The sequence below is a fragment of the Oryzias latipes genome, chromosome 16, assembly GCF_053564925.1.
Source record: "Oryzias latipes strain Hd-rR chromosome 16, Olatipes_Hd-rR_3.1".
In the NCBI taxonomy this organism is placed as follows: domain Eukaryota; kingdom Metazoa; phylum Chordata; class Actinopteri; order Beloniformes; family Adrianichthyidae; genus Oryzias; species Oryzias latipes.
In genome coordinates this window covers 31,915,583-31,942,106 of record NC_136252.1, presented here as the reverse complement: position 1 = coordinate 31,942,106, position 26,524 = coordinate 31,915,583, and the positions used below count along the sequence as shown (strand labels likewise).

General features: G+C 38.8%; 3 protein-coding genes across 6 annotated transcripts in view; 1 reads left to right on the top strand and 2 right to left on the bottom strand.

Annotated features, from left to right (window-relative positions):
- The window catches only part of LOC111948909 (uncharacterized), a 124,832-nt gene that overhangs the window by 76,083 nt on the left and 22,225 nt on the right, over window positions 1-26,524 (top strand). Inside the window, exon 3 of the mRNA XM_078932574.1 lies at window positions 12,417-12,543. Coding sequence (XP_078788700.1) covers window positions 12,417-12,543 — 127 coding nt within the window. The remainder of the gene's footprint in view (window positions 1-12,416; window positions 12,544-26,524) is intronic.
- Window positions 1-26,524, bottom strand: part of LOC101161506 (uncharacterized) — a 78,625-nt gene that overhangs the window by 49,003 nt on the left and 3,098 nt on the right. Inside the window, exons 2-6 of one of the 3 annotated variants that reach the window (XM_011485780.4) lie at window positions 25,917-26,012; window positions 23,004-23,234; window positions 22,609-22,763; window positions 22,397-22,512; window positions 20,390-22,327 (exon numbers count right to left, since the gene is read on the bottom strand). In XM_011485780.4, the coding sequence (XP_011484082.1) occupies window positions 22,192-22,327; window positions 22,397-22,512; window positions 22,609-22,763; window positions 23,004-23,234; window positions 25,917-26,012 (734 nt within the window). In that variant the 3' untranslated portion in view covers window positions 20,390-22,191. Of the gene's footprint in view, window positions 1-20,389; window positions 22,328-22,396; window positions 22,513-22,608; window positions 22,764-23,003; window positions 23,235-25,916; window positions 26,428-26,524 lie in introns of those variants that run through there. The other 2 variants (XM_023963859.2, XR_013648010.1) reach the window with 2 other exon arrangements.
- LOC101170370 (uncharacterized) lies at window positions 654-10,203 on the bottom strand. 2 transcript variants are annotated; one of them, XM_004078364.5, is made up of 7 exons: window positions 9,499-10,198; window positions 7,799-7,864; window positions 7,168-7,263; window positions 2,150-2,386; window positions 1,754-1,908; window positions 1,545-1,660; window positions 654-1,474 (listed from the first exon to the last, which is right to left on the bottom strand). In XM_004078364.5, the coding sequence occupies exons 1-7, from the start codon at window positions 9,557-9,559 to the stop codon at window positions 1,339-1,341; spliced, it is 867 nt and encodes a 288-aa protein (XP_004078412.2). In that variant the 5' UTR covers window positions 9,560-10,198; the 3' UTR covers window positions 654-1,338. The 2 variants fall into 2 exon arrangements, 1 of the variants encoding a protein (XP_004078412.2); XR_013648009.1 differs by lacking the exon at window positions 1,754-1,908 and having other exon boundaries at window positions 9,499-10,203.

Below are 26,524 nucleotides of genomic sequence, written 5' to 3'. Positions count from 1 at the left end.
TGTGCATTTATGTTGACATCATTGATCTCAAAGTGTTTCAGTGTGATCAGACCTGCTGTGGGTTGTGCTCTACTGTCTCTGGTAAAGAACTAAAAACATTTCAGTCAGTAATTTAGAAACTAAATCTGTTTTCAATTTACATTCAGTGTTTGCTGCTAAAAGAAAATGACTGTAATGAGGACCATGACACAAGAGCAGCAGCTGATGGGAGTGATTCCTGTTGTGCTCAGATGTGATTTGTTGTTTATTATGGCCCGCAGCAGTCATTATTATTAGTTTTTAATAACTTATTTCTACCATGAGTTATCCTCAGTAGAAAAACTGAAAGCTGAGTTTTATCTGGTTAAGTTCAGCTGGTCCTAAGATTCTAATTCATATTAAAGTTTTTCTTTTTTTTTAGATTATAACCAATGTTAACCCGTTTTTTATAAAATAATTAATAAACAGGGAGTTTTTATGAGATCTCTTGTTACTTTTCAGGATACTCAGTAACTTGAAGGTTTCCTCTGTGGACTTAGTACTACACCCAACGTTTTTTTAATGGTCAGGTATGAAACCATCACCAAGTTTCTCCTTTATATTATACATGTTCATATTTAAAGGCAATAAAAAAATCATAAATATAAGAAACACAAAGATTAAAAAAACATTACTTCAGGATTTTGAAGTATTTTATTATGGGGTTATAGTATAAGCAAAATATTGAAAAACAAGATGAATAAAATAATAATTTTTTATATAAATTTCATCATATACAAGCTTTCTATAGCCACACTTGTTTAAAGTGTTTTTAAGTACATGTTTTTTTTAAAGAGTCATCATTTCTACACCATCTTTACATTAATCTGTAAAGTGGACAGAGCAACATTTTTATTTAAATACATGCTATGTAATGTAGACAAAAACTGTAATTTTTAAACAGATTTCCAAATCCACAATTGGTACACAGTGAAAACAAAACAAGAACCAAACCAGATCTAAAGCGGTCAGAACAGGTATGTTGCATTAAAATGACAGAAGATCATGAAGTTAGTGGAAAGCAGAACCACAGAACTTTGGGACTTTTGGCCAAAATGAAGATGACAAAACAACAAGCCTCCCTGTTCTCTAGTGCAGTGTGGGCTGGTCAGGGTTTGTTTTTAGATCAGGAGGTCAAAGTTGGGTCATGCAACAACCCAGAGCTGCAGACATTTTAAAGCTAATATTCTGAGATTTGAGGCTTGATTGTAACAATTTCAATCATGATATTGATGTTTATAACATATCACCTTTTAACTAAAACATGAAAAAGTAAAGACAGAAAAACACAGTAGCAGAAAAAAAGTTCAGTTTAACTAATCAGAAAATTAAAGCTTTAATCTCACAGATGAATCTGTTCAAAAAGCCATTTATGTTTTGAATCCAGCTCTGGGTCAAAGCTGGATCTTTGGCTATAATTGCAAAATCCTCTGAGCTCCCTGGGTTCTTCCAGTACCTAAAAATAAATAAAAACCCATCAGCACATTTAATAAACATGTTAATATGTAGTAATTCTTCTTCTTTACCCAAGTGTGTCTGGACTGCCATCTACCCAGATCCACTTGTTGTTCACTTTACGTAAACCAATCCAGTATCCGTGATGGGTGTCATAGTAGTATTGTATTTTATTTTTGATGAAGTTCTGTAAATTCAGTTGTGACATAAAAACATTTACATCTTCATGCAGTTTTAAAAAAAGAACAAAATCCATTTAGTTTAACATTTTGTAGCAAACCTGTTCCTCAAGACTGCTGATAACCACCAGGTCTGATTTCATGCTTTGACAAAGCTGTCGGCTTTGGTCCCATTGTTTTAACGGAGAAATAAAATGATTAAAAAAATAGCAGCTTTCCTGAAACTGAATCCAGTCTTTGGGACACGTCTGACAAACTTTAGGTAAGAAACAAAGAAAATAAACAAAAATGATAACATTTCATTTAAATTCTAATTGATTTTTAAGATTTAAAACCCCAAAAGAATGAAAACTACTTCGACTTACAAAACAAACTACTTTTTCAGGTTTATTTTTTCTTAATGTGATTGAATTTGTATATAAATCAGACAAAGCTAATTTTTTGGCTGATGATATATAATATAAAGTAAAAGTCAGAGTCACAGATTAAACATTTACCTCCATCAGGGCAGAAGAGATCAGCTGGAAAGTTGGTGTAACTGATGATTGCTGCCAGGATCTTGTTGAGTTTGTCACTGTTGTTTCTCAGCTGCTCGTTCTGGTTTTGTAGTTTTGTCATGTTCATCTTCAGATCTTCAGTCTGGTTTTGTAAATCTCTTTTCTCCAAAGTCAGTTGCTCATTTTTTGCTTCCAGGTCACTGAGATTCAGCTTCAGTTTCTTTGTTTCCATGGCAACTGCAACCCAAATCACACAAATAACCATTAATTCAATCATTTGACATTATTTACCAAATCTGATTTTTACTGAAACATTTCTAATTTTGTGACATTCATGCATATAATGTTTCAGGATTCTGGAATTCGTTTCTCTCACTGAACTGCAACTGTTTATTAAAAATTGTGAGCTAAGTTTGCTGAGAGGTTTCCAAATGCAATCTATTGTCCATTGTTTGTAGCTTATAGCCCCTCAAGTTAAAGAGCTGATACATATTTAGGTTTGGTTTGTCTCTGACACACTATGACTGTGACTGAACAGCATCTGTTTACTGTTGTTCTAACAAACTTTGTGTTACGGCTGTGGCCGTATTTGCTTTTGTCCTATCTTTTTGTTCTATGTTGTGTGTATTTTATTTCTATCAGAGTGGGACTTGGTTGTGTTTGTGGATCTTTGTGTGTCTGATTACTTTCAGGTGAGGTGCTGAGAAGGTGTAGCTCCCATTGGAAGCACTTTGTGGACCTCCAGCCTGCAAGAAGGGAGCTTTGCTGTAACCTGTCCCGGTGCTCTTCTCCACCTGTTCTGGTTAATGCTTGCACTTTTAAATATTTGTGGTTTTGTGTTCAGGCCCACTCTGTGTAGTCTTATGTTTGTTGTTATGTTTAAGATTCAAGATCCAAAGGGTTTACTTTCATATAGACAGTGAGAAACAGGTTTCCCTGCACAATGACATTCTTACTTTGCTGTCTGCTCTGAATGCCAACGTTAAGTTAAATTAAAATAAATAAATACATTTTTTCATTCATTCATACATTTTTAAACACTTTTAAAGGATAAACCATTTTGTACATAAGCCGCACCTGTCTATAAGCCGCATGTGCCCACATTGAAACGTGTTGTAGAATGAGGATGTGTATGTGCTGAAACCGCGGTGCAGCGTGTGTAAGAAAGAGGGGAGAGCACGGGCAGTGCTGGAGGGAGCGCTCTCACTCACTCTTGCGCACGTAGCGCGCTGACACACACATACTCATGCTACAACACTTATGTAGGGTAGTTAGTTCATTAGTTAGATAGTTAGTAGTTAGTTGTTACTGTTGTTTGTTGATAAAGAATAGTGCGTAGTAATTATTACTTGTACCGGTACTCATTTGTGACGCGGCTGCGATATCGCAACTCCTGCTGCTTCATCACCGCGGTGATCAACAATCCCACACAGTCACAGCTCTATTCCAAACAGTGCCTGTGACGCGGCAGTAACACAGCAGCAATATGGTTGTAAGAGCACTAACATGGCTGGTTAAAAACACATAGTGGTAAAATTCACTGAGAGAGAGAGAGAGAGAAAAAAAGTAACTGAAAGCAGCAGTAATTTAGAAAGGGCCTCTGCGCGGCACGCACCTCCTGTGCATTGAAACCATGGAAGTCTTCCTCCTCAGTTTCGGATTGGAAACGCGTCAGATATTCTTCGCCACACACTCTCTCAGTCTCTCCTTCGTTGTCACTGTCAGTGTCCCTCTGAGGTAAATTCACTCCTGAGCTTGCTCTGTTCTCTCCGTCACGCAGCAGACCGGCTTTTCCAAACCTGTTGGTGATGGTGGATTTTTCCACACTGCTTTTAACGATTGCTTTTAACTTGAAAGCTGCGTCATATGCATTTCTTCTTGCATTTCCATGATGAGGGTCTGTTCGTACTATTCATTTACCAAACAGGAATTTACATTAAACTTGCGTCTTACTCGACACATTTACCCCTGTCTCACTCTTACCCTTTCTGCTCGAGCACCGCTAAAGGCCGTTAGAAATAATGCATTAAAAAAATACATAAATTAGCCGCATCATTGAATAAGCCGCAGGGTTAAAAGCGTGTGATATAATCCGAAAATTACGGTAACTATACAAAAGATCGATCGCCGTGGTCGTGCAAATTCTAAATGTGCAAGAACAGTGATGATAAACAATAATGAAAAATAAGGATGTGCATGGGTGTGCAGTCTGTTGTTCCAGACTCATGTCCTCTGTTAAAGAGTCTGATGGCAGAGGGAAAGAAAGAGTTCCTGAGTCTAGTGGTCCTGCACGTCACTCCTGTACCTCCGCCCCGAGGAGAGTGAACAGACCTTGTTGCGGGTTGGTGGGGTCCTTGATGATGGAACCAGCTCTCCTGCGGACCCTGCATTTGTAAATGCTCTGCAGTGAGGGCACAGGAGTCCTGGTGGTCTTTACCACTCTCTGTAGACGTTTGTGCTCCATGCAGGTAGAGCTGCCGTACCACACTGTGATGCAGCTGGTCAGGATGGACTCAACCATGCAGCTGTACAAGTTTCTGAGGATCTTTGGGGACATGGCAAACTTCCTCAGCCTCCTCAGGAAGTACAGCCGCTCATGAGCTTTTTTCACCAGCTGTGTGGTGTTGAGTGTCCAGACGAGGTCCTGGCTGTGGTGGACCTCAGATATTTGAAGCTGCTCACCCTCTCCGCTTCCAGGCCCTGGATGAGAAGCGGCTAATGAGGGTTCCTCCTCTCTTTCCTCATGTCCACTATCATCTCCTTTGTCTTGTCTGTGTTGAGGGTGAGGTTGTTGTCCTCACACCATGTCACTAGACTGGCCACCTTCCTCCTGTAGGCTGCTTCGTCCCCGCCAGTCTTCCCCACCATTTTAAAATCAACATGTTTGATTGAAATTTGTTTTTTTCATAGTCCTATTGGTTTATGTTCCTGTTCATTATGCTTCCTTTTTATCTACTGGCAATGTGGCAGGTAGCCCTCTAAATTTTCCTCAACAATTGGGACTGGCAAGTGTTAATTTTGGAACACTTCCGCGGGTGGTTTCTTTAACACAAGCTTGGGTCCTCTACCAAAAGCCTGGGAGCTTGAGGGTTTTGCGGAGTATCTTAGCTTTTCCTAGCACTGCGCTTTTCTGGACTGAGAGGTCTGAGGTCTTTCCAGGTATCTGTTGTAGCCACTCCTCCAGCTTGGGGGTTACTGCCCCGAGTGCTCCAATTACCAAAGGCACCACTGTCGCCTTCACTTTCCAGGCTTTCTCCAGTTCTTCTCTGAGTCCCTGGTATTTCTCCAGTTTCTCATGTTCCTTCTTCCTGATGTTCCCATCGCTTGGCACTGCCACATCCACCTTAACAGCTTTCCTTTGTTGTTTATCCACCACCACAGTGTCTGGTTGGTTCTCCATTACCATCCTATCAGTCTGGATCTGGAAGTCCCACAGGATCTTTGCCCTCTCATTCTCTACCACCTTCGGAGGTGTTTCCCATTTTGACCTTGGGGTTTCCAGTCCATATTTTGCACACATGTTCCTGTATAATATTCCAGCCACTTGATTGTGGCGCTCCATGTATGCTTTACCTGCCAGCATCTTACACCCTGCAGTTATGTGCTGGATTGTTTCAGGCGCCTCTTTGCACAGTCTACACCTTGGGTTTTGTCTGGTGTGGTAGATCTGAGCCTCTATCACTCTGGTGTTCAGGGCTTGTTCCTGAGCTGCCAGGATGAGCGCTTCAGTGCTGTCCTGTAGGCCAGCCCTTACTCACTTCAGTTATGGTCCGGTGGTACATCCCATGCAGGGGTTTGTCCTCCCATGAGGATCTGTCCTCCAGCACTGTATCCTCTGCTCTCCATCGCCTGAGACATTCACTGAGCACACTGTCAGTTGGGGCCTTGAGCTTGATGTACTCATGCATCTTGGATGTTTCATCCTAGATAGTGGCTTCTACGCTCACTAGTCCTCTGCCTCCTTCCTTGCAGCTATAGCATACAGTCTCAGAGTGCTGGATTTGGGGTGGAACCCTCCATGCATGGTGAGGAGCTTTCGTGTCTTAACATCCGTGGTCTGTATCTCTTCCTTTGGCCATCTTATTATTCCTGCAGGGTATCTGATAACTGGCAGTGCGTAGTTGTTTATTGCCCGGCACTTATTTTTGCCATTGAGCTGGCTTCTCAGGACTTGCCTTACACGTTGGAGGCATTTAGCTGTTGCAGCTTTCCTTGTTGCCTGCTCCAGGTAGCCATTTACCTGTGGAATTCCAAGGTACTTGTAACTGTCCTCATTGTCTACTATTGTATGTGTATATATGTGTGTGGGTGTGTGTGTGTGCGTGTATATATACTATATGTATATATACTGTATGTATGTATATATATGTGTGTGTGTGTGTGTGTGTGTGTGTGTGTGTGTGTGTGTGTGTGCGTGTGTGTCCGCGCGCGCGTGTGTGTGCGCGTGCGTGCGAGTTGTAGGAGTGGGTGCGTCTCACAGGTAACACAGGTATGTCTTGCACATTCTTTTAGGCATGTATGACTAGGGATTTCATGAAAATGAATGCACACATTCCATTGTCCTCGCATTCCTTGACATCTCTGTCCTATTGTCATGCATGTGGTAAGTTTATTGAGAAGTATTGGTAAGGCTAATGCAAGTTGCACGTACAGTTGTCAATTTGAGGGGGGGTAATCATTTTGACCCACTTGCGTCTTATCTGCTTCACCCTTACTTAACCTTGTGTGTTGAATAAATGTTCGCTATGGCCTGTGGATTACAGCATTCCCGAAGAAGAAAAATAGTGCATGAACATTTTCACTCAATCGGCTCATGAAGTGGCATGCAGCCTTGCTATTACGTGGGGACCACCTTTGTGCCCTGCACAGGTTTGTACATTACATTTTTTGCCTGTATGTAGCAATTAGGGCAATTGTTACCAAGCCTTAAGCCAGTAACACACAATCAATAATTTTAGTATGAAAACTATTTAAGGTAGATAATTAGGAAAAAAAGTACTTATTTTGTTTAAACTTACAGTAAATGATGACAGTGATGATGATGGCACACAGGAGGAAACAAATGATCCCCAAACACAGCAGGGGATGATGCCTGATGCCAGATGCTTGGACTTCTGCTTGGTTTAAGAAAATATGACCAAAATTATCAAAAACAGGAACATGGTTGTTTGGAAAAGTCATAGTTCATAACTAAAAGTTTACAAAGTTTTTCTTTTTTAACTCATTAATTTGCATCATTTCTGTCATCTGAGGAATTTGTTTTGGTCATGTCAGGAGACAAAATTTTTGTTTTACAGTGCTGTTTAAATATTGTAACACATTAGAAAAAAAATGGGCTACCACAAAATACATTAACCACTATGGATCCAAAGAAAACAGACAGAGAAGCAGCATCAATAATTGTGAAGTTCAGGTTTGTTTTGTTTAATTTATAACTCATGTGGTTTCTGAGGGAGAATAAGTTTTTGGTTCAACTTGAGAATAAATGACATAATCTTTTTTTTCTGTGATAGAAGCATGAAAGCATCACCATCATTAGCAAAAGTTTCCTTTATTTCACTCTCCCCTGTTCATAGGTCTAAAAATCAAACAAAACACTTTCTTGACAATGGAACTATTTCAGCTTTATCAACCAAACCAATAACGTACCTGTTTCGCTGGTCAAAGGCTTTTTATTTTTTATAGAAGAATAAACAGAAACTTCCTCCCTATTGTCTGTGAAACAGAAAAACAATTAAAAGGGGCTGCAGCAACATGACAAAATCTAAAGACTGCTCCCAAGTTTGTTTTTACTTCAAAATCAAATTTCAAATGCAAAGCCAACATTTTACTGACAAAATAAAACCTTGAAAAAAGATCTGAGCAAAGTCAAATATTTCTGTTTTTGTAGATTAATAAAAAATAAATTATTTGCCAATTAAAGGGCTTATATCATGCAAAATCACCTTTTTGATCCTTCAAGTGCAATAGAATGTTAATTCCTCACCAAAAACGACCCCAAAATAGTATTTTGATTCATTCACGCATCTCTGAGTATTGTTCTAAAAACCTGTTTCCTGAGCACCAGTCCCTCCCAACCCATGAAAAGAAGTGGGTTCTCACATTGATACACATGAAAGTGATGAACAGCCCCTCAGTAATGAAGGCAGAGTGGCACAAACAAAACTTTGCACGTAGCTTCAATCAGTGCAGTGCATACATATGCTGTGGATGATAGAATGAATGAGAGTAAAGTTTGTGACATCCAGGAAATGTGCACTGGGGTTGCTGGGAGCTGTAGTGTGGTATAACTCTGGGGACGACTCCCACCGATGACCAGAGGGGGAGACAGAGTTCTGACTTTTGACAGAAAGGCTCAAGAATAGCATGATATAGGCCCTTTAAAGGTAAACGGTGTGTTTTTTATTAATTGATGCTGATGTTTAACATTCAAAGAAACTAGACAAATCTTAACCACCTGAAATACAACCAGTAAGTTCTGAATGTACATCAAGTAAACAACCTGCTAATCTCTGCTTTTAGGCACTGAAAGGTCCTCTGTTCTCAGACCAGCTGATTTATTGTGAAATTACAAACACTCTGCAGATTTTCAACATTTACAAGTCACTGGTGTGTCTGGTACTCTTAGGTGTTGGTCCAATAATCTTGGCTGACTCTTGTGAAAGTTTGAGAAATTAGTATGTAAAAAATGAGGTGATGCTGACGTGTTACTGAACTTCCTTCTTCCTTTGAATACTTTAAGCTCAAATAGTGTGAGTTTGTGTGCAGAACCTTCAACTATTTTTGGAAAAATATATTTTTAAAGTGTCCTTTAGCAGGACACTGACCCTCACATTGCTACTGGTGGTCTGGTTGACACCCTGCATGGCAGTTCTGCCTCCATCAATGTGTGAATGGGTGACTGGGACTTGTGACTGCAAAGCACCATGGGCCTTAATCAAGGCCATGCAAGTATACGCTATTGACCAATTACTGATTGATAAAAATATAGAAATGTATGTTACCTGAGATTTTAGACCCAAATTATTAATCATAAGTTTAGAATTTAACTTTAAGATGGAAAAATTTAACTCAGTCAAAACACAAATCTACTTAAAATAGTTACAAATGAAGAAACATTGAAAATGAGCACTTTTAAAAAAAAAAAATCTGGAACTGTTTTAAAATATACTGTACAAATTGAATAGATTAGTTGTTAAGAGTAAATAATTTCAAAAAAGGTGGATGCCTGATTGTTTTAAAGAGAAGATATTAGGACCACAGAAACAAGAAAAACAAGATGACATTATTTTGGGTAAAATTCTAAAAGTATAAACGTGTATATAAATGAATCAAATCAGGAGACTTACTTCTTGGAGGTGCAGCTCTACCTTTGAAAACCACAGAGGAGTATTGGATCTCTTCCTCCATCTTTCAACACCAAATTCTGCTGTGCATCAAAGCAAAATGAGCTTAAATGAAGCCAAAGTTGATTTTAAATGTAAAGGAGATTTTTAAGCGGATCTTAAAAAAAACAACTTCTTCTTCCCCTGTCAGGGTTCCCACCAGCTTTAGACAGTATTGCAGAACATCTGGTTATAGTTTAAAGGTGTGGTTTCCAACACAGTTTGTGTCAACTTTTTGAGGAAGTACGGTTCTTTTTATTTTGCATATCATTTTGGACAATTTTAAATTATCTGGTTTTTGCTGTTACAGAGTGATGCAGAGGAGAGGTTCTGACCCGTTTCCTCTCTTCCTGAAAATCTAAACAAAGACAAAAGGAATTCTTAGTTTTTCTGTTTATCATATGTTGTGCTGAGGTCAACCACTGCAGACAGAAGTGTGTTTTAAGATGTGTTACTTCAATACTATTGTGTCATTGTGTTGAGTCAAGTCTATTCTGGTTCGCTTTGTGTTGGAAACACTTGTAGATTTTGTTTTTACTCTCTTTCAGTGCCTTTAGGAATTTGGTACCAGATTTATATTTCAGGTTAATGGATATCAAAGCTATAAACATCATCTTTGTGTTCAATGTTAATGTGAATTTGTAAAAAGTTTCATGCAGTTTGTGTGAGACTGCAGTGTCACATGTCTGCTTTTACCTGTCCCGTGTGAACTCTGCACTCAGCTGTGTGTTTTTTTATCTTTTCATGTCTGCCAGTGTGTTGCTCAGATCTTCAGTTACCCACCACATGTCATGTTCTAGTCATGACTTTGATAAAACCTGTTAAAAAACGCTGAAATGAACTTTTCTTTGTTTAGTGTGTGTCTGACCTGACTGCTTTTGTTGACCTGTGTGGATGGATTCATGTGTTTGCTCTGGTCAATCACTTATTGAATCTTGATATGTAAGTGAGAGGATTTACAAAAGACAACAATAAACAACAGTTTGCTGTTTGGGGTTTTCTCTGGGCTCTCCAGCCTCTTCCCAAAGTCAAAAGACATCCTTCAAAGGTTACTTGGTTTGTCTAAGTTGTACCTTTGGTGTGAATGTGAGCGTGTGGTTGTTTGTCTCTGTGTGGCCTTATGATGGACTAGCAAACTTGTAGAGTGTACCACCCCTTTGTCCCGCAGTAGGTCGGCTTTGGCAGCTCTGGGACCCTGTATGGGACTAACTGGCTGTGAAAAAGGGATGGATAGAAACTTGTTTGACCTCAGTAAATTCATGAATCTCATCAGCAAAGTGCCTCGTCTTTGTAGAGTTCCAATGTTTGTCAGGTAGCTCCCTGGGAGGGAGGTTTGTGATGATGTGTGAATCTCTGGTGAAAAACTAGGAATCAGTCCTCCATTGAAACAGAACAGTTATGGTGTCCAAAAGCCATCCCTGTCTAACATTTTCGTTGTAAAATTCAATTACTAACATTATTTGACGGAAAACTGCTGAAGGATAGATTAGGATCGGAGGATCTTAGGAAATACTTAAACTGGCATGTCTAATCAGACCTCAGACAAAGAGAGTCATGAGGACGTGCACTTATTTCAATAAAGAGGAAGTCTTACAGTCTGATCACGTCCACCATGTTCTGCAACGTCTATTGAAAAACAACCTGTTCATAAAAACCAAAAGATGTGATTTCCATCTCCCACTGTTGCCACAAATGAGCCTACCATTGGGACGACAAACGGTCAGTTTCTTTTTGGAAAACCTACAAAATCAGTGAGGGATCAAATACTTATTTCCTCCACTAGAACTGCTTAACCACTCACACTTTTTCATCTGAAGCCACATTCGTCTGCCCCCTGCAAGCACAAGAAGCTTTGACCACGCTCAAGGAAAGACTCACCTCTGCTCCTGTGGTGAGTCAGCTGGACAAAGGGAGGTCTTTTATGTGAGATGTGGATGCATCTGAATGGGTGTAGGAGCTGATCTGTCCCAGGTCTTGGATATGGGGAAAGAAAATCCATTGGTGCGCCTTTGTTTTTTCTAGTCGACTATCACCTACCCAGAGGAGTTACAACAAAGGCTATCTAATTAACCCTGAAAGAATGGAGGTACTGGTTAGAGAGGATCGAGTTTCCATTTACTGTTTGGACTGATCATAAGAACTTGGCTTACTTGAAGGTAGCCAAATGTCTGAGCCCATGACAGGGCAGGTGGTGTCTGTTTTTAATAATTTTATGTTCAGTGTCTCTTTAAGGCCAGGGTCCAAGAACAAGAGGGCTGATGCTCTCTCACGACAGTTTTTGGATGACTTAGGACTCCCAGAGTTCACTACCACTCTTTCTGCATTCTGCCACATATCGTCATTAACCTGTGACATCAAGACAGTTGTTGGGGAGGCACAAAGACCGGAGACGTACATCAGAACTAGACCCGAGTGTCGACTGTATGTTTCAACCACTTTTCCATCCCACATGTTGCAATGGATTCATTCATCCCATCCTGCATGTCATCCAGGTGTGGCTTCAACTACACCTCTAGATCTGCATAAATGTCACTTCTGGTGGCCAGAAATGGACCACAACACAGAGGAATGCATTTCTTCCGCTCTGTCTGTGCTTTCAACAAGGAGTTTCCTCCTTCTTCGCGTCAGTAACATGCCAACACTCAGACTATCCCCTGAAGCAGTCCTGCCAAGTCTGTAAAGTACAGAGAACCGCCTCAGCAGAGACCCAGAAAAGGCGCGAATCTATCAAGTAGAGATGACAAAGTTAATAACAGCAGGCTGTGTCAAAAAGTGACAGAAGAGGTAGTGAGGACATCAAAAGAGTCATGGTTCATCCCCCACCACATGGTAACACACAACGGAAAGAACCTTGTTGTGTTCAACTGTTCATTTATTTACAGAGAGAAGAACCTCAGTGTGCTGCTGCTACCAGGCCCAAATCTGGGGGCATATCTTCTTGGTGTCCTGCTGTGCTTCAGAGAACACTCCACCACCATTAGCAGTGACATCAAGGAGATGTTTCACCAGGTAAGACTATTACCTGAAGACCAGTCATTGTTACGTTTCATCAGGCGTGACCTGCAGAGAGATACTTACCCTCAGGTGTACGAATGGCAGGTGCTCCCCTTTGGTACAACATGTTCACCATGCTGTGCAATCTATGCACCTCAGAGACTTGTATGCGAAAACAGTAACCAGGGAGGTTATGGGCGTGACTCCATTGAGAAAAACTTCTATGTTGACAACTCGCTACAGAGCTTTCCATCTCCTGAAGTGGCAAAAGACCAGGTGGAGAGAGTCCGCTCCTTACTTTCAGAAGGAGGATTTGAGCTAAGACAGTGGGCCAGTAACACTCCAAGTATCATTAGCCATCCGCCAAAGGAACTCAGGTCAGAGAGCAGTGAACAGTGGCTGAAGCAAGATGGCCGACAGTGCAGCAGGGCTGACGTGAGCTCCGATAAAAACCTTAGTCTGGTGCTTATAATGACCTAATCTGCTCAACTCTTACTTGGGCTGCTTTCATGCCTGGCTGATTCTTTTGGAAATTTGTCCATTGAAAATTTATATACTAAGCTGTGTCATTGTTCATTTTGACCACATGGACTCGGATATGGGTCAACCTGTGACGAACAAAACCTTGGTTGAGACTCTGCAGCAGTTCAAGAATGAGATGTTATCTCATTTTGACGCTAAACTTGACACGATTCATAATAGCGTCCACCAGATGCAAGATTCGCTGAACTCAATGAAGACGACAGTGGGTGAACTGGAAGGCCGCGTTGGTTCCAATCAAGATGAGCTGTCTCGTCTGGAGACTCGCATAAAACAACTTGAGAAACAGAACTCTTACCTGGCGGAGAAAGTTGAAGATGCAGAAAACCGGAGTAGAGCTTCTAACATTCGCCTTCTTCATGTGCCAGAGGGTTCTGAGGGCCGTGACATGATTGGCTTCGTTGGTCAGCTTTTCATTAAACTTTTTGGTCAGGATAAACTCACCTCTCCTCTGGTCATCGAAAGAGCACATCGTTCTCCTGGAACACCTAATCCCAATCCCAAAACTGCTCCACGGCCAATCCTCGTGAGGTTTCTGCACTTCCAGGACAAGCTCAACATTCTTCGCCTCTCCCGTAACAAAAAGGAGCTTCTGTTTAAAGGAAATCGAGTCCATATCTATCCTGATTTCAGCGCTGGTTTGATGGAGAAACGCCGTCTGTTTACTACGGTAAAAAAGAAGCTCCGTGACCTGGATATTGAATGTGATATGCAATATCCTGCAACGCTTCGAGTCCACGTCGAGGGGAAAAAGCTGTTCTTTCGCTCACCTGACGAGGCTGAGATCTTCATTCGTGATTTTTCCCAACAGTCCCCCTGAGTATGGACGGTAAAAATCTCTCTACTGTTTTTCTTTTGAACTACCTAAACTTCTTTAATTCACACTGACGGCCATATGAAACTTTGTTTGCCGTAAACTACTACTGTAATGACGTAATGTTGCAAGGCGCTGCTCCATCTGTTTCGTGCAGCTTTTCATTTCTCTTTGCAGCTCTGAATATTTACACTAGCTACATTTGCTGATGTTGAGCAGATTTTTCTCCTTTTTTTTCTCTCTTCTTTATTTCTGGTAATACTCATTTCCATCTGGTGGTAATCTCCACTTGAAAATTACAACATTACTGACGTTTTTGTATTTTTATTTTTTCTATTTCAGACTGAGGTTGTCGTGTTATCTTTATAAATTTCTGGGTTTTGAACAGTTATGTTCCAGCTTTTTCAATTATGTGTTTTGTGTGAATGTATGTGCATGTGTGTGACTGTTATTGTCCCCCTGGCAATTATTAATTCAGTTATCTTTAGTCAAATTTACTTCATGCAGTGTTGTTTATGGCAGTTTATTTTTTCCTGTTCCCTTGATTATGGTTAAAGGTTTTCAAATAATTGATGTTAATATGAGGAGTCTATTACCAAAAATAGATCAACTAAGGGCCTGGCTTGTGTACAATAAACCTAGTGTCATCACTATATCTGAAACATGGCTTTCTTCTAATATCTTAGACAGTGTCATTAGTCTGGACAATTACACTTTGTACAGAGCAGATAGAAGTTCGAGAGGAGGTGGAGTAGCTACATATGTGTCTTCAAACATACAGTCACATGTCATTTTACCTAAAGTGGCACCATTGTGTTTTGAAGGCCTGTTTATTAAATTAATTTTGCATGATCATAAACATCTGATAATTGGTAATATTTACAGATCCCCCAATTCGCCCTCTGACTCAGTTAAAAACATTGTTTCTACTGCCACACTTTTGGGTTGTAAAAGTGAAATGATCCTGTTGGGAGACTTTAACATAAATTGGTTATGTCCGTCATCTGCTACTGAACGTACTCTCTTTAATAGCTCTAATTTCTCACAGTTAATTTCCAAACCTACAAGAATCAGCACTAATTCTAAATCTCTTATTGACTGGATTCTAGTAACACATCCAGACAGAATACAGGACTCGGGTGTCTTATCAGATTGCTTCAGTGACCACTGTATCATATATTGCATTTGGAAAATTAAAACTCCTCGTTTTCCCCCAAAATTGGTCAAAGTTCGACAAACAAAAATATTAAATATTGATAACTTTATTGAAGATTTGCTTAATATTAATTGGGCTAGACTTAGCTTACTTCCTTTCATAAATGAAGCTTGGGACTATTTTTCTACTGAGTTACTGAATGTTATTGATAAACATGCACCACCAACTGTGATCCGAGTAAAAGGCAAACAGATGCCGTGGGTAAATGGAGAACTGATTAGTCTGTTCAGACAGAGGGACAAAGCTTGGGAGAAATTCCATCGTACTCAAGACCCTGCTGATCGGGATGCTTACAAACGTTTAAGAAATATCTGCACTACAAGAACTAGAAATGCTAGATCGAACTATTACAAAGATAGTCTATCTAACAGTGCTAATAATCCAAAGCAATTTTGGAGGCAAATTAACAACCTATTAGGAAAAACTGATTCTGCTTCAACTAATATGCTTATTAACAATGTGTGTACAAATGATCCGGCTGTTATCTCTGAGGCATTCTGTCAGCATTTCTCAATATCACCTCCTGTTCACTCTCCTTCTCACTCCATTTCTCATTGTGTTGACATGTCCAGTGGCAGTACCTTTTCCTTCAGAATGGTCAATCCGACTGATGTAGAACAGGTCATAAATGAGCTCTCATCTACCAGTAGTGCTGGTCCAGATGGCATTGAAGCAAAATTTATTAAACTTGCTTCTCATGTGCTTTGTTTTCCCTTGGCTGCTTTTTTAAATCTCTCTTTTAGCATGTCTGAAGTCCCCTTGGCTTGGAAACGTGCAAAAGTTATACCTCTCCATAAAGGAGGGAATTCTAATGACATGAGCAATTATAGACCAATCTCAATCATCAACAGTATTGTCAAAGTATATGAAAAAATCATATTTAATCAACTTTCGGAATACCTAGCACTTAATAATATACTATCTCCTTTCCAATCCGGTTTTCGAAAGCATTTCTCCACAACTTCAGCTTTGTTAAAATTCACCAATGATATTTTCTCTGGTTTTGATAATAACATGTTAACTGGTGCCTTATTTATTGATCTTACCAAAGCTTTTGACATGGTAGATCACTATCTGTTACTGGACAAACTTCATTCAATTGGCCTTGATAGATCCTCGCTCCTTTGGTTCAACTAATACCTTCATCATCGTCAGCAGTGTGTGCTTTTTAATGGCAGCTATTCCAATTTTTTAAGCGTAGACAAAGGCGTTCCACAAGGTTCCGCACTCGGTCCTCTCTTATTTTCTATTTTCATTAATGACCTTCCAACTAAATGCATCTACAGCAATATTCAACTTTATGCCGATGATACTGTCATTTACTCATCTAAATCCAACATTGTTGACATTCAGCATTCAATTCAACATGATTTTAACTCTGTTCAATTGTGGTTACAATCCAATAAACTTCTACTCAACAAATCTAAATCCTATTTTATGTTGTTTCAAAAAAGACTACGTCCTGTAGCTGCAAGTGAAATAAATTTAACTTACCTGGACATGTCACTTATTTCAGTAGCAGAAAAATTAAAATACCTTGGTTTGTGGCTTGACTCCTCTCTCTCTTTTAGGGCCCCATATACAGTCCATTGTCCACAAAATTTCGTATCGTTTAAAATTACTTTATCTATCAATCAATTGTTTTAGTCTCTCAGTCAGGAAGAAACAACTGATTATCCCGACTTTAGATTATGGTGACATCATTTATCAAAACACTACTCTTACTAACCTCCGTCCACTAAACGTTATTTATACCAGCTTGTGTCGGTTTATTCTTCGTTGTCCATTTAGAACTCACCACTGTCTTATGTTTCAGCAACTGTCCCGGCTTCCCCTATCCTCTCTACGTCAGCTTCACTGGCTATTGTTCATTTTCAAATGTATTAACCTTAGCTATCCAGACTATCTCAAACAATATCTAACTCCTTTTCAGTCTTCTTATAATTTACGTCATGCAGATCAAATTTTTTTTGCAGTTCCAAGAGTTAAAAAACAAATTGGAAAATATTCATTTAATTATAAGGCACCCTCCGACTGGAACAATCTTCCTCCATCCATTCGCTCTTTAACCTCATTCTTTGCATGTAAAAATGCCTGTTTAATTCATCTTCAACGCTCATGTAACTGTTTTTGATTTAATTTGATTCCTTTTCTGCCTTTTATTTATTATCTTATTTCCTTACCTTAAATTAATTACTAGTAGGTGCATTAAATGCCTATGTTTGTGTGTGTGGGTGTGTGTGTGTGTGCCTGTTTGTTGTCTTGTAAATTTTAAGTTCTTTTTCGTCTTGTTTTGATATATGTAAAACTTGCTCAGCTGTATCTGTCGGTTATTTATTTATTTGCTTGTTTCGTTGTATTTTGAGGACCCCCTTGAAAACGAGATGACACATCTCAAGGGGCTTATCCTCTAAACAAATAAATTGAAATTGAAATTGAATCATACAGACATGGACCCTCAAGAACCTGCTCTTGGTCTGCGTTGGATGTGCAACTCTGACACTCTGCAGTACAAGTCCCGACAGGTAGGGAGCAGCTCTCCTACGATGAGGAACATCTACCGAGTTTTGGCCAGTCAATATGACCTCCTTGGTTTCCTTATTCCTTTCACAAGCTTAATCTTCTGAAATCTGCACAAAGAGACAGTTTTCTTGATGAGATCCAGTGTCTGACATCTGGAAAACCAGTCAGCTCCACCAGCCGCTTGGTTACATTGTCTCCAGAGTTTGACGAGTTACTTCAACGCATCAAAGTAGGTGGCTGACTCAGAAATTGCCCTGATTAAGAAGAAAATGTGATTCATCCAGTCGTCATGGACCCAAAACATCCTGTAACCAGACTACGCATTCGACAGGCCGACAGTGATTTAAAACATCCAGCAGCAGAGAGACTATTTGCAGAGTTGAGAAGAAAATATTGGATTCTCCAGGGTCGTGAAGCAGTAAGACGTGAACAGTGCTTCTGCCCCGAGTGCCAAAGGTGGAGAGCACAACCAATTAACCCAAAAATGGCAGACCTTCCTCTGTCACGGCTCAGACTTAACCAACCACCATTTTTCACTACTGGTGTGGACTGTTTTGGGCCAATGCAGGTGAAGATTGGTAGAAGGAGCGAGAAAAGGTGGGGCCTGCTGTTCAAATGTTTGACAACTCGAGCTGTTCACATCGAGGTACTTTCAAGTATGAACACCGATTCTTTTCTGATGGCTTTAAGAACATTTCTAATGTTCTTAAATTTCCGTGGCGGAGAACGAGAACTGCAAGAAACATTCAGTGGTCTACATCCGACATTACAAGCTCAGCTGGCAGAGCATCAGATAAAGTTTTGCTTCAACCCTCCAAATGCTCCTCACTTTGGAGGATCCTGGGAGCACGAGATCAGATCCATAAAAGCGGCTTTAACCTCTTCGCTGAGTTCTCAAGTTGTAAGTGAGGAAATCCTACAGACTTTGTTGATTGAGATTGAGGGAATACTCAACCCTAAACCTTTGGGTTACGTTTCATTGGATCTGGCTGACCCAGACCCCATTACCCCAAACCTGTTGCTGATGGGGCGGCTGGACCCTTCTCTGCCACAAGTGATCTACCATGACTCAGGGCTTCTTGGGCGTCGACACTGGAAGACCTGTCAAGTTTTATCAGATCGATTTTGGACGCAATTTATACATCACTCTCTCCCAACACTGCAGACCCGTTCAAAGTGACAGAAAGACACTTCTCCCCTTCAACCAGGAACTGTAGTGATGGTAGCTGATCCTCAGCTGCCATGGGCCTCATGGCCTATCGGAAGGATCTGCAGGATATTCCCAGGATCTAACGGTTTAATCCGTACAGCAGAAGTTAAAGTAAAGGACCGTACTTTATTGCGACCAGTGAGACGCCTCATCCAACTACCTGCTGACCGGCAACCAAGTGAAAAGTAAACCCTGCAGTAAACTTGATGTGAAAGTTTGGGGGGGGGCCTTCTGATTAGTTATTTAAAAACATTGAAAAATGTTGCTTTTCTCATAAATATGATCTAAAGTGCAAGAATAGAAGAGATAAAGGTCTGAACAGTTAAACCAAAACTGATGCTAGGAGGAGCACACTGCTGAAGAAGCTCAGATGCTTCAGTTCCTTGAATTACTGCAGATGGTTCTTGTTGCATATCTGTGCCTTCAGGTTATAGGTGATAAGCAACTGAAGCTGTTTATCTTTTTAAACTGCTACAGTTTTTAAGTCTATATTTTTCCATCTTTCTGTTTCAATGATTACTTTGACAAAGGGGATTTCCCCAGATGTAGAGCATCTTCACTGAATCTGTGGTTCCATTAAACCTTTAGGTGTCCTCGTATAAAAACAATGAGCTGGATTTTAAATGTCTTTGTGTTCCGTCTGTTGGAGAACAGATGCTCACTTTTGTTGGGACAGATTTCCTTAACTGGAAAGTTGTGGAATGAGAGAATGAGGTCCAGCGTCCAGCTGAGGTCGTCCCGTTCTCTGCTCAGCTCCTCGGTCTAAATTTCAGCGAGGAACTGAGCCAGCTTTAATACCTCAACCATCTGAAACATTGTTGATGATCAAAATTTTCTTAAGAAAATTGGAGCCAATTTAATCTTTTGCTAAATTAGTGTTACGAAGTCCAGTTGATGTAAAAATGTCTTTCTTGGTTAATCTAGAAACCTTTTATTTCCAGATCAATGAAAAAGACACATTTTTAATTCCCAGTTTTCATTTGTTTTTTCTTGTTTATAACACAGAGCTAAATCAGTGTAATGGCTGCCAGTGATGATCACATCAAGGACTGGAAAAACCCTCAGACTCTGTGGTGAGTGAAGTTCCCTTTTAGGTTGATCCAAACGTTTTCAGCCTCAAATGTTAGAAAACAAGAAAATCTGAATGTCTGTTGTAAATCTGAGGATCTTCATTAAATCCATCATTCTGTGTCTCCAAACATTTGATTTCTCCAGTGAACCAGAATCTGAGCTGCTTTATTCACATAGTGACACAGACATGAAGGAAGTGTTTGCTGCCTGATTCTGTGCATTTATGTTGACATCATTGATCTCAAAGTGTTTCAGTGTGATCAGACCTGCTGTGGGTTGTGCTCTACTGTCTCTGGTAAAGAACTGAAAACATTTCAGTAATTTACAAACTAAAACATTTGTTTTCATTTTACAAATAGTGTTTGCTGCTAAAGGACTAAACCTTTATTTATGGTCAGTTATGAAACCATTACAGTTTCTTCTTTATATTATATTTGTTCATATTTAAAGGCAACAAAAAAAATCAATAAACATATGAAACACAAGGATTATAAAATGTATTTAATCATAAGGTTATAGTTCAAGCAATACATTGAAAAACAAATTTAAAAATAATTATTCTGTATGTTAATGTCCTCATATACAAGTTTTCTATAGTTGCACTTGTTTAGAATGTTTATAAATACATGTTTTTTTTAAAAGTCAACATTTCTGCATTTTTATTTAAATACATGCTATTTAATGTAGACAAAAACTTTAGCTTTTTAACTGTTCATAGAAGGTGGCCATTACAAGTCCTTTTGGACAGTCTGGTTTTCTGTCTTGTTCAGATGACGCAGACTAAAAATAAGGATAAAGTAGTTTTACACAGATCTGCAGTTTTGGACCGTCTGACTCCAAAAGAAAAAAAAACCCTGCCCACTATGAGGCTGGAATCTAAGGTAATTTAAATTCAATTTAACTAAAAGACTCAACCTATTTCCAATTAAAATGTGAAAGTGATTTAAGAAATGAGGCAGATTTCCAAATCCACAATTGGTACACAGTGAAAACAAAACAAGAACAAAACCAGATCTAAAGCGGTCAGAACAGGTATGTTGCATTAAAAGGAGGTATGGGGAAACAATTATAAAACATCATTACATTCACTGTTAATTCTTCAAAAGAAGGCGATACGAATCATACATAACGTGGTTTATCTGGATCATACACATGCATTATTCCTATAATCAAAATTATTGAAACTCACAGATCTGGTGGAGCTGCGTATAGAATTAATTATGTTCAAAGCCACACACAGCTTACTACCGGCAAATATACAAAAATTATTCTTGAAAAGAGAGGGAAAGTACAGTTTGAGAAGAAAACAAAATTTTTACATACACAAAGCACGCACATATAGAAAATGTTTCAGTGTTTCTATTTGTGGAGCAAAACTGTGGAACAGTATAGAAGATGAAATAAAGCAATGTCCAAACATAAAACTGTTTAAAATAAGATCTAAAAATATGATTTTAAAATGATAATAAAATATATCGGACGGATATTAGATGTATATATGTATGTATGTATACAGATGTAAAAATATGTATGTGTATATTATTCTTATCTTAATATGCCCATAGTATTTTTCAATAATAAATCATGCTCAGTATTTAGGACAGTACTCTGTGAAAATTATTATACCTTATGAAACATTGTATATAAATAAAGAAGCTGCTTGCTAATTAATGTAATTAATATTGATGAGGAATAGGGGGTGAGTTTATATAAGTTTATACTTCTTCTCACTCCTTTTCGAATATGTATAATTGTATAATTGATTGTAATATATGTGTTCATATATGGAAGAAAAAAGAAAAAAAATTCTGTTTGTGTTTATAACGGTTCTTGAGCATGAACGTTTCCTTTATATTCTCTGTTTTTTTTTTTATTACATTTTTTTATGTGTTTTTCTTTTGTTTTTGTTTTTTAATATATATATTCGAAATAAACTTGTTTCCATTCCATTCCATCCAAAATGACAGAAGATCATGAAGTTAGTGGAAAGCAGAACCACAGAACTTTGACTTTTGGCCAAAATGAAGATGACAAACAACAAGCCTCCCTGTTCTCTAGTGCAGTGTGGGCTGGTCAGGGTTTGTTTTTAGGAGATCAGGAGGTCAAAGTTGGGTCATGCAACAACCCAGAGCTGCAGACATTTTAAAGCTAATATTCTGAGATTTGAGGCTTGATTGTAACAATTTTAATCATGATATTGAGGTTTATAACATATCCCCTTTCAACTAAAAAACGAAAAATTAAACACAGAAGAAACACAGTAGCAGGAAAAAAGTTCAGTTGAACTAATCAGAAAATTAAAGCTTTAATCTCACAGATGAATCTGTTCCGAAAGCCATTTATGGTTATGTACCAGCTCTGGGTCAAAGTTGCATTTTGGATTATAAGTGCAAAATTTTCTGAGCTCTCTGGGTTGTTCCAGTACCTAAAATAAATAAAAAACCATCAGTACATTTAATAAACATGTTAATATGTAGTAAGAATTCTTCTTTACCCAATTGTGTCTGGACTGCCATCCACCCAGATCCAGTTGTTGTTCACTTTTTGTAAACCAATCCAGTATCCGTGCCAGGTGTCATAGTAGTATTTGATTGTGTTTTTAATGAATGTCTGTAAATGTAATTATGAAATATAAACATTTAGAACTTTATGCAGTTTAAACAAAAAAAGAACAAAATCCATTTAGTTTAACATTTTGTAACAAACCTGTTCCTCAAGACTGCTGATAACCACCAGGTCTGACTTCATGCTTTGACAAAACTGTCGGCTTTCGTCCCATGTTTTCCACGGAGAGTTTAAGTTATGAAAAAAATAGCAGCTTTCCTGAAACTGAATCCAGTCTTTGGGACACTTATGACAAACTGTAGGTAAGAAAGAAAGAAAAAAATTATAACATTTCATTTAAATGCTAAATGTCTTTTAAGATTGAAAGCCCCCAAAAAGTGAAAAACTACTTCTACTCACAAAACAAACTACTTAGTTAGGTTTATTTTTTATTTTTATTAATGTGATTGAATTTGTGTATAAATCAGACAAAGCAAATTATGGCCTGATGATGTATAATATAAAGTAAAAGTTAGAGTCACTGATTAAACATTTACCTCTATTTGGGCAAAAGATATCAAAGTTGGGATAACTGATGATTGCTGCCAGGATCTTGTTGAGTTTGTCACTGTTGTTTCTCAGCTGCTCGTTCTGGTTTTGTAGTTTTGTCATGTTCATCCTCAGATCTTCAGTCTGGTTTTGGAAATCTCTCTTCTCCAAAGTCAGTTGCTCATTTTTTGCTTCCAGGTCACTGAGATTCAGCTTCAGTTTCTTTGTTTCCATGGCGACTGCAACCCAAATGACACAAAATAACCATTAATTCAACCATTTGACATTTTTTCAGAAAAGCAGATTCATACTGAAAGAACTTATAATTCTCTGATGGCATGCATAGAAAGTTTCAGGATTCTGGAATTCATTTTTTTCACTGAACTGCAACTATTGATTAATAATTTTGAGCTAAGTTTGCTAGAAGTTTTCAAAATGCAATCTATTGTCAAGTGTTTTTAGATTAGAACCCCTCGAATTAAAGAGGTGAGACAAGGCTGGAATCGAACTTGCAACCCTAAAATAATGGGTCGACCGCCCTTCCGCTGCACCACAGCCACCCCAATCAGCTTTTAAAGCAGTTTTTGCAGCATTTGGAGATAAAAAAAAATTTGTTTCCATACACAGTGGATTCATGTCTGTTGTGTATCTAGAAGTATATCTCATTTATTATGGCAGTTCTATCTTTCATCAAGACCTCTGCCAGTCTCATGAGCAACCTGAAGTGGATCCATTATTGGTTAGTTAGCTGTGTGATGTGATCCTTTATGATCCTTTATAATCCTCCTCATGGACTTCATTGTCAGGGATCCAAAGGTCACAGGATGGAAATCATTCAGGACCTCAGGGTTGCTTTTTCTTTCTCTATTGGATCACTGTGGAGTGTTTCCAACTCATAGGTACTATGATGCTGGACAGAGTATTTTGTTGGACAGAGAAAACAGATGTTAACACACACACACACACACACACACACACACACACACACACACACACACACACACACACACACACCCACATACACACACACACCCCCACACACACACCCACACCCACACACACACACACACCCACACACACAAACACACACACACAGTTGATCTGCACAACTGGATTTTGGGGTGCTTAAAAGGTTGGACACCTCTGCCTTAGCAAATGCACAGATCAGCTCATTAGCATAGCATGAGGATCATCTGACACTTTTTATTGGAACTTTGTAGTTGCTGCTGTTGGTCATTCTGATTCGTCCTTCACTTTATTATACTTCCTTTATGAGCGTTTTTGTTAAAAATTGCCACATTTCTGCTACTTCATCACCCTGAGTTAAATCATGCACGGGCTTAAATTAACAGAAATAATGTGAGGGTTAGCATTCTTGAGTTGCATACACTTGTGTGCCTTGCTCATGGGTGGACTGGAGGAGCATTAAAAATGTAGTAAGAGAAGGGTTAATAAACGCAAACTAAACTTTATTTATTTATATAGCGCCTTTCATTCCAGTTGAAAAAGACAAAGAGCTTTACATAAAAGCAAACAAAATAGTCATAAAACATGAAAATTAAAACAGTAAACACAGGACAATCACACACAGTTGTCACCCCTCCCTCACCAGATTCCTCCCTCCGCCCACCCACCCAGTTCCCCCAATACAACCCTGAACATATACCTAAGAACTGAGGAAACGATATAATGGGGATCCATTTATTTCAAAGGCCCAGCTCGACCACGGCGGTCATAGCCGCAGCGCCCCCCCAACACAGCATCTCAGTGCCCACTCTGCAGCTATAAACGGAGTGGGATCCCCGCCGGCCTAATGAGAACCAGCACCGCAGCAACAGCACCCCCTACAGGCAGAGCCAGTAGTGCCCCAGAACAATGACCCCCCCAAGAGAAAACACGGGTAAGAAAAAACATCAGAATATAAATAATAATAAAATAATTAGTTATTAAGAAACTATAACAAAAATAGTAATTATAAAATAAAATACTTGAAATTAGTATAACATAACTGTCAATATCATGACTATCATAACAATAAAAGTATTATATTGCCGCAGAATTCATGCCGCTGAGTTCTGCAATAGTTGTAGATTTGAAATAGACTTTTTGAGTAAGCCAGAGAGCAGGGCATTGCAATAATCTAACGACTAAAAGGAAAAAGCATGCATTAGCACCTCTGTGCTGGACAATGGGAGAGGAGCATTAAAGAAATTCCCAAAAGAAGAACTAATAACCATAATTCATTTGATGCAAACGTTTACTGGGAATGTGGCAGGTAGCCCTCTAAATTTTACTCACAAACAGGACGGGTGAGTGTTCATTTTGGACCTTGTTCTTGGTAGTAAACCTTGTCTGCAATTTATGCATTTACTATAATACATATTTTTTTGTGATGTAGAATCTACAACACTAGAATGGTCTATGTGAAACCAAACTGGCACCTACAAATAACGAATAATAATTATATAATAACAAAAAATTACCCCCCCTCCCCGACGATAGAATCGTCCATCCCGATGGTTTACTGCAAGCATCATCAAATGCCAATTTAAGGGACATCACCCAACTCTAGTTAAGTCTATAGTTTTATAACAGGAAAATGTGGGGTTTCTGTTTTTTTCTTCTTCTTTTACAACTAGAAGTTAAAGCCTCGGTTACATACAGTAGAGCGGGGGTTGGTGCATGCGAATGCCATGTGATTTTGATTTGTCCCGAGCCATGGAGGGTTGTAGATAGGAGTGGTTGCATCTCACAGGTAACACAGGCATGTCTTGCAAATTCTTTTAGGCCATTTTTCACCTATATGTAGCCATTAGGGCAATTATTATTAAGGCTTAAGCCAGTAACACACAATCAATAATTTTAGTACAAAACAATTAAATGTAGATATGTAAAAAAAGGACTAATTTGTTTAAACTTACAGTAAGTGATGGCAACGTTGATGATGGCACACAGGAGGAAACAAATGATCCCAAAACACAGCAGGTGATGAAGCCTGATGCCAGATGCTTGGACTTCTGCTTGGTTCAAGAAAATTTGATCAAAATGAGCAAAAACAGGAACGTAGTATTTTGGAAAAGTCATAGTTCATACTGAAAGAATACAAAGTTTTTCTTTTGAATGATGTGTGACTGTAAAATAGCAAGCTTCTGCCTCAGATGTTCTTCCCTGAATGTCCTTCTCCCTTTAAATACTTTAAGCTCAAACAGTGTCAGTTGGTGTGTAGAACTCTTAAAATTTTAGTTTAAACTGGAAAAAATAAACTAAGTCAAAACCCAACCCCCTAAAATAGTTACATATGAAGAATCATTGAAAATGAGCACTTTTTTTAAAATCTGGAACTATTTCAAAATATACTGTACATGTTGAATAGATTAGTTGTTAAGAGTAATTCATTTCAAAACAGATGGATGCCTGATTGTTTTTAAAGTGAAGATATTAGGACTAAAGAAACAGGAAAAACAAGTTAACATTATTTTGTGTTAAAATTCTAAAAGTATAAACATGTATATTAATTAATCAAATTAGA

Excerpts from the sequence above, each read along its gene's own strand:
- LOC101170370 (XM_004078364.5), bottom strand. The coding sequence starts at position 9,559 with ATGGAGGAAGAGATCCAATACTCCTCTGTGGTTTTCAAAGGTAGAGCT. Across the intron at positions 2,387-7,167 it reads CATCACTGTCATCATTTACT|TTGCCATGGAAACAAAGAAA; the intron begins GTAAGTTTAAAC and ends TTTGGGTTGCAG. Across the intron at positions 1,475-1,544 it reads GGCAGTCCAGACACACTTGG|GTACTGGAAGAACCCAGGGA; the intron begins GTAAAGAAGAAG and ends ATTTATTTTTAG.